The 11702-nt window shown below is 38.6% G+C and overlaps 1 protein-coding gene across 2 annotated transcripts in view; it reads left to right on the top strand.

The window, feature by feature from the left end:
- Positions 1-11397, top strand: part of ZNF382 (zinc finger protein 382) — a 29969-nt gene extending 18572 nt beyond the window's left edge. For both annotated transcript variants that reach the window (XM_063111865.1, XM_063111867.1), the window contains one exon: positions 9402-11397. In XM_063111865.1, the coding sequence (XP_062967935.1) occupies positions 9402-10822 (1421 nt within the window). In that variant the 3' untranslated portion in view covers positions 10823-11397. The remainder of the gene's footprint in view (positions 1-9401) is intronic.
- The last annotated feature ends 305 nt before the right edge of the window (positions 11398-11702 follow it).

The following is an 11702-nucleotide window of genomic DNA, read 5'->3' on the forward strand; positions in this document are numbered from 1 at the left end:
CTGTGGACTAAATTTTAGGTGAATGACTGAGGAGACATGTAGTGGCTGTCTGGGTGTCTCCAAAGCCCAAATGAGTGGATAAAATGTCCAGTTTGTTTCTCAGCCACAAATAGTTGCTTTTGGAGGTCCCTGAGTCCCTTGAGAACCCCCAATGTTGGTCAGGGGACCTAAAGTTCAAGTGACTGAAGGGGCTGGAATAGGAAGTGAAGGGTCTGACATGGGTAGACAGGGGTATGGAGGAGGTAGAGATATGAAGGGGGACATATCAAAGGATTCAAGAAAATGGAAGGGACGACTGAAGGTGGTAAGTGGAAGAAGGAGGAGCAGAAGCAAAGGGAAGGGAGAGGTCTTATAGGAGCCAGTTTGGGAGATTTTAAGTTTCCAAAGAGGCTGCAGAAGCTCTACGTTATCCTTAGTAAAATCAAGCCAACAAGAAAGGATGTTGGCAGAGCTTATACCAGCAGGGACCATATACCATCAACTGAGAATTTCCCATGAAAGAAACTGGATCAAATAGAGCGAATAGAGAGGCCTACCCAGGGAGTCAGGAAATAAACTCCCACTTAAAAGAAAGAGCCAGGAAGAAATACTTCCAGTCCAGGGAGTCAGATAGTAATCCCCACTCAAGACAGAGAGACAGGAAGAAAGACTTCTAGCCTAGCAGGTACCTTTTAAACAAAGAAGCCTGCACCTCTCACCCAGCTGCTGCTTGCCTGGGACTCTCACCCAGCTGCTGCTTGCCTGGGACTCTTACCCAGCTGCTGCTTGCCTGGGACTCTTACCCAGCTGCTGCTTGCCTGGGACTCTTACCCAGCTGCTGCTTGCCTGGGACTCTTAAGCAGCTGCTGCTTGCCTGCGCCTCTAATCCAGCTGCTGCTTGCCTGGGACTCTTACCCAGCTGCTGCTTGCCTGGGACTCTTACCCAGCTGCTGCTTGCCTGGGACTCTTACCCAACTTCTTATATACAGGAAAACCTGGGACTCCAACCCAGCCCCTAGAGTATACATAGAATCTTAAGAATCGAAATCTGTCCTTACCAGTTTCAACAGACATTTGTCTGACTCACCAATGGATCTCTGATCAATCAGTCAACAGTGAAGACGAAGGCTTCAAAGGTGTGCATTTGGGGTCCTGAATGAGAGGTCCAGGGGTCCAGTGATGAATCTGTTCCTATCTGAGTCATGGCACCATAACTGTTAAAGAAAAAAATTATTCTGACACTTGTTAAAGAACAGTAAGGCAGGCTCTATTCAGAGGCACTTCTACAATGGGGTTATGCAGTAGTGGGGAGAGATTGGGCTCAATTCAGAATACAATAAGGAAAAGTGGGAATTTATTATAGGGGAGGGTGGGTGGAAAATTACTAAGTGGGTAGGGTCATCTTTTTGCTAAACTGACCTAACGGGATTCTTGATGAAAGCAAGCCAGGGTGATCAGATATCAGGTGGGATGAGGACAGTGATCAGATATTGTGGGTGAGAGATTTTGGCTAAACCAACTTGACAGAATTCTTGCTAAATTGACTTGACAGAATTCTTGCTAAAACTGGGCTCTTAGAGGACATGCCTAAGTCTGACATTTTTTCCTGAGTCCTTGGATGCAGTCTTTCTTCTAAGACATGGTCCTTTGGGGGTTTCAGTGGAAAGACCTAGGTTTTAGCCAGGTTCCTCTAACTTGGCACAGGACTGTAATGAAAAACTCCAGAGCAAAGCAGCTGCTGAAATCTTTGCACAATTCTTTCAGTGTTCCAGCTTTCTTTTCCCTTTGGGCTCCTTGCAGTCTTGCCCTGCGGAAATGCTGTTAACCAAGGTTTTGAGGGGAGTTTATGCCAACTTTAGGGCTGTCCTTCTATGACTTCTCCGTTCGTAGACGTTGTCCAAAATTATAGTAGCTCTGAACTCTGACCTCTGATTCTTCTGTACAGCAAGACTCATGCTTTCTCCTTGAGATCTATCCCTTATGTGCTGCATGAACAAACAGGAACACACAGTGGTAAACTTGGATAAACATAGATCTTATGCAATGTGATTTCTTTCTTTCAAAGATTGTATCCACTTCAGTTTCTGCCTGCTTTTGGTCACCCTTTAGTGCCTTCAAACAAGTTATTTTTTATAGTCTGGAAGATTATTTTGATACAGACTTCTTTATCATTACCAGAATCTAGATGTCAAGACCTGCAGTTCCCCAACTTTTTAGTCTTGGGACTTATTTATATTCTTAAATTATTAAGGACTTAAAAGAACTGCATGTCTGTCTGTGTGTAGCCTATTAGAAATTAAAAGAGAAATTTTAAACATAGTCACTTATTAATTAATTTGAATATTACAGTATAAAAAATAAATTCATTACATGTTGACACAAAATCATATTTTTACAAAAAGTAACTATATTTCTGAAAAGAAAAAATAGAAAAGTGGCATTGTTTTACATTATTGAAATTTATCTAATATCTGGCTTAATCGAACATAGCTGATTTTCAAATCTGCTTCTGCATTTAATCTGTTGAAATATGTTGTTTTAATTGAAATTTGTGAAGAAAATCTGCCCTCATGTATGTGTAGTTTGGAAAGAGAAATTTTAAAAGCCTTTTTAGATTGTTATGGATATTCTTCATTGACACTATACCCAAATTTAACAATTTGTAGTTCCTTGGTTCCATAGTTAGTTGCAATATATAATCTGAAACCATAACAATGAACTTTTTATACACTATTTTATAAAAACCCAATGGTCCATCTTGCACTTTAAATAGATGTTTTACCCATGCTTTTTTTGGTAATTGTAGTGGATTGAATTATGTCCTCTCAAAACTCACTGAGGCTTGAATTGTCTCCAAAGTTTTATGTATTAGAAACTTAGCCCCCACTGTGACTGTTAAGAGGGTGGGAAATCCTGTTATGTTAATTGAAAAGTGGAGCCTTGAAGAGGTGATTAAATTGTAGGACCATGCAGCAGTGAACGGATTAAAAGTGGTGGTCAGGGGCATGGTTCTGAGAGCTTTAAAAGAAGAGAAGAGTCTGCCTTTCTCTCTGCTCTCTCTGCTTCCACCATCTTGCAATGTGAGACCCCTGGGTTACTGTCACCACCACCAGATGGACTTTGTACTTCCCAGCCTCAGAAACTGTAAGCAATAAATTTCATTTTATTTATAAATCACCCAGTTCACTGTACTTTGTGATAAGCAACAAAACGGACTAATACAGTAATATTACGCATTGGTCACTTGGAAAGTATCTGCTCAATTACTTATACAGATCTTCTAAACTTTGATACATTGTCATATTCAGTATAAAAAAACAAAACCCACATTTGTTAATTTCATCAGCGATCTCATCAGAAAAGTCATTAAGTATTGAGAAGCTGACAAACTCAAAGCAGGCTTCCAACATGATGATCTTTATTTGAAAGATTGAATTTTATCAGTGACAAAAATTATTGGCAGATATTTTCTTTGAAGTGACAGGCTCACTTTGTTCATTTTCAAGAAAATGTCTGTCAGATACCTATGTCTGAATAATATTCAGTTGTTTACTACTGAGTAAAAATGCTGTTCCCCCCCAAAATGGATCTTCATTTCTCAATTCAAATAATTGCACCAGTACTTTTCCTTACAGAATATATTACACTCTGATACACAACAGAAATGCTTTATGCATACTTCTTTAACTGTCACACAGAATATTGAAAAGATGTGTACTCAAGGATGGAGATCTAATAAATCATTTTTTTCTGCTCTATCAAAAATATTAAGTGAAACTTTCTGAGTACATAGCAGTTAGACATGCAGTGATTACTATTACAGATTAGTGCCAGCACTTTGATTTATGCTAATATGCTAGAATTTTACCCACTGTATTAATCATATATTTGATTTCCTATATTTTATAATATCCTATAATATCTCTATAATTTTTTGACATCTTTGGGGGGCCTTGCTACTTGGGGAGAGACTGTCCCTCTGAGAGCTAGCTAATTCCTACAGATAGTAAACAACTTGTTTGTGAGCCCACCTTTCATATATAAACCAACCAGTCCTTAGTCCATACCCCAACCACCTGCTTTGTCCAATTCTCACATACCAAGCCATTATTTTCTCTGCCCTAACTTACCCAGGGTCAGGTACCAGATGAGTAGGGACCACCCGAATAACCCATAGCGTGCTGACACCATTTAAATTAGACAATCCTAAATTATTTCCTCTGCCCTGCCTTGCCTTTCCCCCAGAAACCCCAGTAAAGGTTCTGGCCTAGGCTTCCCCTTGCTCCTTCTGCCACCTGACCAAACTTGGTGCTTCCCCATGTGGTCCTGTATAGCATGGCATGACCCCTCCTCTCAGGAAAAGTAAATAATTATAATCTTCCAATGGCACTATCTGCCCCATGTTGTCACTTAGCTACCTCCATAAATTAAAATCCCATTGGTACAAATGAGATGCCCATCATTGCTTTTGCCCCATTAGTACAAATATAAACACAGTAAAAAACACAAATGAAGTCTTGTTGATGAAAATAGTTTTGACTTGCAGATACTCCCCCTCACCCCCAACAAAAGGGTCTCAAGTACCACATGCTCGTGAATCACCTTGGGAACTGCTGGTTTAGATGTTTCTTGTTTTCGTCTTTCTTTAGCATTTCAGTCCTCTATCTTCCTTCTTTTGTTATAGTCTCCTATTTATAAGCATTCTTAAATCTATCCAAAAAATAAAAAGGAAATCATTTTCTAATATTTTTCTTCCTCTTAGTTCTCATTTTCTTTCCTTTTCCTGTGCAATGCCATATACTTGTTTCCTGCACCCAGCCTCATGTCCCATTCTTACCCTGAGACCTACCACCAGATTTCAAAATCCATATGCCTCGGGCCAAAGCGATAAATTCAGGATCACAATTTCTTTCCAGCAAACCTTTGTGCTTTATGTCATAGTGCTGAGAGCATCATTCCTGATAGCTACCCACATCGATTTAGGTGAAAAACACTCATTCTCAACTTATTTCCTTGAGTGCCTTTCTATGTCTTGGTTGCTCTTCTTTCCTTTATCTATATTGGCTAGGACAGTATATATTTGTTGAGTAAATGAATCTTGTTTCATTAGGCTCTCATCGGTGTCTTTCTTAAAGTATCTTTCTTCCCCCTCAGTTTATGTCTTTATGAAAGTCCTGCAAGTTATAATAATGTGACCCATTCTCAAATTGCAATTTCCTTGTTTTATGTGAAAGGCTTTCAAATAGGCACTTAAGTTCATTTCTCCCACTTGATCTTTTGTGGTATATTTAATCTGCCTACAGGAATATGACTATCAGTTGTCTTTTCCTTTTGGCTATCAGTATATCAGAAATAACTGTCATTATATTTATTCTTACCTGTTCTTTTGTTACTATAATCTTTTTTTTCTTCAAGGAGATACTTTTTTTTTTAAAGAAATTGTAATTTTATTAATTTTTTTTACATTCTAGGATGTTGTTGCAGAGAAGTTGGAAGGGAGGGGGAGAGGGGAAAGGGGAAGGAAATGTGATGGAAGGAGGAAGGAGGTGGGGTAGGATTGAGTCCTGTGGCACCCCCCTCATTCCCACAGGAGAGACTGGGGGGCTTCCAGCGGTGGCTTGGTCATTGCCGGGCTGGGTGCAGATGTCAGGGGTGTGTGGCAAAAGCCCTTGCTCCCCACCACCACAGCTCAGGAACCCAGGGCCCTTCCTTCTGCAGCTTGGTGGTCATTACTGGGCTGGTTGTGCATGTCAGGGGGGGCATGGCCAAGGCCCAAGGCCCCCCACTGCCCCTGCTCAGGAGAGCCCAGGGTGCTTCATGCAGTGCCTTGGTGGTCACCTCTGGGTTTGTTACCATAATCTTATGTTTATTTATCCTTATTTTGTTCCCATAATCAGCCCCAGTAGTTTCATATTGATTTCATCATCTCTGCTATACTTTTTAATGGTCTCTCCACAATTTGTGTTATATCATCTCACTCTGTAAAATATCTTTCATCCTCTCATATTCTCATTTGCCACTGACATCTTCAAAACATGAGAGCCATATTATTTTAGGAGTGGACTGCTGTAATTACTCTTCAAATTTGTCATGATTCTTCCAGTTTTTTCAGTTTATACTGCCCATATACTAAGCTCTTGTTATATGAAATTTACATCCTGACTTTTTCAAGGGCTAACAGAACAGTACCCTATTTGGTCATTCCAAATGCATTTCTCTCTCTGACTGAGAACTCTTGCTAATCTTTATTTGTTTGAGTCTCCTAAATATACTCCATATAATTGATTTTATTCCTTATAGCTGGACCTTTCATTATATGATAGATACTATATGTTTCACGTAGATACTTGTGAAGTTAGCCATCTGTGAAGTTAGTGTGTACTGTAGTACACATGACCAACCTTGCGTCTGACACCATCTATAAGCCCACACCCCAAGACCACCCTTAGTTTCAATAATTTGCTAAAGGACTCTCAGAACTTACTGAAAGCTGTTATACTCACAGTTACAGTTTGTTACAGGGAAAGATTAAAATCAGGCAAGGGAGGAAACACATAGAGCAGAGTCCAGGAAAGCACCAAACTTGCAGCTTCTGGTCATCCTTTCTCTATGGAGTCATAGACAACATTACTTTCCTGGCAACAATGTGTGACAATATGTATAGAGTATTGTCAACCAGGAAAGTGCACCCAAGACTCAGTCTCCAAAGTTTTTATTGGGGCTCCAACACACAGGCATGATTGACTGCCCCCATAGCTGATCTCAGTTTCCAGCTCCTTAGGAGGTCGAGGTGATACTGCATGACTGAAAGCCCCCACACTAAATCACATCATTACTATCTGGCTGGCCAAAGGCTCCCAGGAAAACAATATTCCTATTAGCCATGACATTCCAAGGATTACTTTGGAGATTGCCTCCCAGAAGCCAAAGGCAAAGGTCAAACCTCTCTTTGGACAAGGTTAAATCTTTACTACACAATACTATATGTCCTTTGAATGAAAGAACAAGTTTTACTTTCTCCATGAAATATTTCTTAACTGCTATACACAATGTCTATTCCTTTTTTCTGCATTCCCATTCTAGTTAATGTATGTGAACAGACACATTCTTGGATATGATCTAATAATCTGATACCTGATTCAACATTGTTTTATCTTAGGCTTCTTCATTTGGTTAATAATTTCCCCAAAACAAGGTCCTCCCTTTTACCTTTCCTTACTGTAGCTTGTAATAGAAGCTAGGTATTCAAAAGTTACCTCATTGATTGTCTGTGATACCATGCAAGGAAAACATATTTCTCATTCATTCAGATATCATTTACTGGTAAGTTCTTTTTAGATATAAGTTCTGAGATCACATCCTGTCACCTCAGATACATGTTAATGTATACTCATAAGTTTCAAAGTAGATAGTCAATAAAATATTGACTTCCAAAAGCATAAGTTTTAGTTGGGAAAGCAATATTATCAAGTTGAGCATTTTACATAGAATAGTCATGTTAAAATACCAGGTTGTTGGAAAATTCTTGAAATAGATTGTCCAGACCATAATTTTATTCCAGTTTCAGAAAATAAGACTGAAGGTAGAAAGACTATGTGAAACCTTTAGGAAAAACTGGAGAGTAGCATGTCCCTGGAGGTGTTTGAGGTTCTTAGGAAGGCAATGTAACTCCAGTTACCAAAACAGATTTGTTTCGCTGTTCTAGAACTGGACATAAGTGGAATTGTACAATATGTACTCTTTTGCATAAAGCTTACTTGAGATTCATCCCTGTTGTCATTTTGTATCAGTAGTTTGTTTTCCTTTTTATTGCTGAGGTAGTATTCCATTGTATAAATACATGATACCGTATTACCTGTTTATATCTTGATGGATATTTAGGCTGTTTCCAGTATGGGGCTATTATAAATAAAAATGTATGCCATGGGTAAGATGAATCAATTTTTTTAATTGCCCCACCAAATATAGGTAGTAGTAAGGTAACCATAGTAAGATATAGTCAAGAATTTGTAGAAAAATCATAGCTAAGGTCAATCAGTGACCTACACATACATTGAAGAATCCAATCCTTCACAACCCCAATAGGGAATAGTAGCGTTATGTTACTGCATTGGGAAGAAAAGTAAGCTCCTCTTTCCCTAAAACTGAAAAAAAAAAAAAAAAAAAAAAAAAGAATTCAGGAAATTGAAAGGTGGAAAAGTTAGAATTGATGGTCAGGAGAATTTCATTATTGACCATCTCTGTAAGAATAAACTGATGGTAACAGCAAACAAAATACAACAGTGATTACATTCAAGTTGCATACTTTATCTTCTAGTTTATTTTATAATTACAAATGGCAATGTGTTTTCCTGATTCTCTGCTTTCAAGAGAAAATAAATCTCAGTTATATGGGGAATTAGGGCCTAGACTGCAGACTAGTGTTTTTGTAAACACTAGGAAATGAGCTTGAGAAAGTTGATTTGCCATGGTGGGGCTAAATGAAAGTGAGGAAGAAATGAGTGGAAGCACTTCACAACACTTATTTAAGCCTGAGGAGATCAATGTGTAGATTTTCATCTCACTGCTTGCTGTTTTGTATCCTTGATAGGCTCACTTCATTATCTCTGAATCTTCCCATTCTATGAACAATCGCCCTTTCACCATTCTTTGTCTTCTGCTAACTTATCCTTGTTTTTATTATACCTTCTCAATGCAGTTTGTATTTATAACATGCCAAAGATACAAGTGTTCTTTGCTTATGCCGATTTTTCCTCATTTTAAAGTGCAGCATGTAATGTGGGAGCCCCAAATCTGCAAGGGCACTCGCATAGTATTTGCCTATTCCAAAGACTCATCCTGTGGCCAAATGGGTAGAGACATTGGTTTATTAGACTTACAAGAGTCACTGACGGTGGCCAGTCAGTCAGAAAATCCACATTGCCATGGGGTGCATATAAGAGTTGTATAGTGAACAGATCAGAGTCGGGGTATAAATCATTTTCAGGCTTACCTGCAGACCCTCACCCCGCTCACATAACTCAGAGCATGTAGGAGATCTGGCTGAGTCGATAAGTTAATCTACTCACTGTTCTCCTGGCGCCAGAGTGCTTGTTCATTTACTTAGGGTCCCTGCTCCCTCCAGCCTTCTGTTTGTCTTAAAGGGGATGTGCCTTTCCTTGGGTAACTACCTTGGCCAGGGGTAGTCTCCCAGGGGGAAGGAGGATCTCTGGTATGCACGGGGAGGGGGAAGAGGGCTGTGTCCAGCATGTACCCTACAGGCAGGATTTGTGTTTATGTTTTGTATGTTTTCCCCACCAAGAGGTAATTTATTATGGGCTTCTTGTAGACCACAGTAGCAAGAGAAATAGTCCCATCATGGGTTGTTTATATATAGCATTTATGTGAAGACTTACGGTGCTGTTAATTGTATTCTTTTCTAGAAAATTGGAATGCTGAAGATGTTTTAGTGAAGTTCAGAGAATACCAAGACAAGCATTCTAGATCCATCATATTCATCAACCACAAAAAACTGATTAAGGAGAGAAGTAATATTTATGGGAAAACATTTACTCTAGGCAAGAACCATACTATTTCCAAAACAACACTATGTGAATATAAACCTAATAGAAAGATATTGAAAAATATTTCAGAATTAGCAATTAGAAATATAAGCCCTGTAAAACAGAAGTTTGATGAGACTAATGGATGGGAAAAATCACTCCTCAGTACGAAGCGTGAGAAAATTCATCCTGCAGTGAGTCTCCATAAACAAACAGAAAGGGATCTCAGTGGTAAACAGGAGCTTATTCAACATCAGAAGGTTCAAACTCCAGAGAAGCCATTTGAACATAATGATTGCGAAAAATCCTTCCTTATGAAAGGAATGTTATTTACACATGCTAGAGCTCACAGAGGAGAAGGAACCTTTGAATACAATAAAAATGGAATTACCTTCATAGAAAAGGCAAATCTCAGTGTCCCTCCACATAATCTTATGGAAAAGAAGCCCTCTGTATATAACAAATATGGGAAATTCCTGTACAGAAAGCCTGTTTTTATTATGCATCAGAGAGCTCAAATGGAAGAGAAACCTTTTCGATGTCTTTACTGTGGGAATGGCTTTAGAAGGAAATCATACCTCATTGAACATCAACGAATTCACACAGGTGAGAAACCTTATATTTGCAATCAGTGTGGAAAGGCCTTCCGTCAGAAGACAGCCCTCACTCTTCATGAAAAAACACATATAGAGGGGAAACCCTATATTTGTATGGATTGTGGGAAGTCTTTCCGCCAGAAGGCAACCCTCACTAGACATCACAAGACACATACAGGGGAGAAAGCCTATGAATGTACTCAGTGTGGAAGTGCCTTTAGGAAGAAGTCATACCTCACTGATCATCAGAGGACTCACACAGGAGAGAAACCATATCAGTGTAATGAGTGTGGGAAGGCATTTATCCAGAAGACAACCCTCACTGTACATAAGAGGACTCACACCGGAGAGAAACCCTACATTTGTAATGAATGTGGGAAGTCCTTCTGCCAAAAGACAACCCTCACTCTCCATCAGAGAATTCACACAGGGGAAAAACCATATATTTGTAATGAATGTGGGAAGTCTTTCCGCCAGAAGGCAATCCTCACTGTTCATCAGAGAATACATACAGGAGAGAAATCCAATGGATGCCCTCAATGTGGGAAAGCCTTTAGTAGGAAATCAAACCTCATTCGCCATCAGAAAACTCACACAGGAGAGAAACCATATGAATGTAAAGCATGTGGGAAGTTCTTTAGTTGTAAGTCAAACCTCATGGTCCATCAGAAAACTCACAAGGTAGAAACCATGGGAATTCAGTAAATGATGTGACTTTTTTTTTGTAAAATCTTTTTACGTCATAGTAAACCCTGTACTTGACGTTGCTTACGAGTGTAATACTATTCAACAGTTTAAAGTACTATTTATCTCCTGTTTGCCAGCCTATAAAACAACACACACAAAATATATTAGACAGATTAAATGACAAAAATCATTGAAAATAAAACCCCCAATTTTTTTATTATTAGATTCAATAGACAAAAACTTCTACTGTCAAATTGCTGTAAACATTTTAAATTGCTTGTTTTCAATTTCAATATGTAACTTTTTGTGAACCAGTAATAAACAGTTGGCCAACTGGCAGTGGTCCATAGACAACACTGTGAATAGAACTGCTTTAAAAGAAAGGAGATGTGAACTATATTTCTCATTGCAAATATGAAATAAAAATTATTTGTTACCTCCTCAAAGTTAACGACAGTTCTGACTTCTAAAACTATAAATTAGTTTTTGCATATTATAAATCTTTATATAAATTGGACTATATGAGTATTGTGTATTTTTACATATACAGCTTGTTTTCAACATTATGTCTCTAAGTCTAATCATTAGTGCATGTGGCAGAAGTTCAATTTCATTTTATATAGAATTCCATTATATCACAATTTATCCATTCTACTGTCGATAGACTTTTACATTGTTTACACTTAGGGTCATAATAAATAATACTTATGAGAACATATTTGTCTTTTGGTGTACATATATGTATTTCTCTTATGTATATACTTAGGAGTGGAATTGCTGGGTCTTAAAGCATATGAATGGTTCAGTCAACTTCAGTAGATACAAACAACTCAATGTCCACAACACGAGCGAATTCACTCTGAAGAGAAACAACTATGAGAATTATCAGTATGGTGGT

Source organism: Cynocephalus volans, chromosome 10 (assembly GCF_027409185.1).
Source record: "Cynocephalus volans isolate mCynVol1 chromosome 10, mCynVol1.pri, whole genome shotgun sequence".
NCBI lineage: Eukaryota > Metazoa > Chordata > Mammalia > Dermoptera > Cynocephalidae > Cynocephalus > Cynocephalus volans.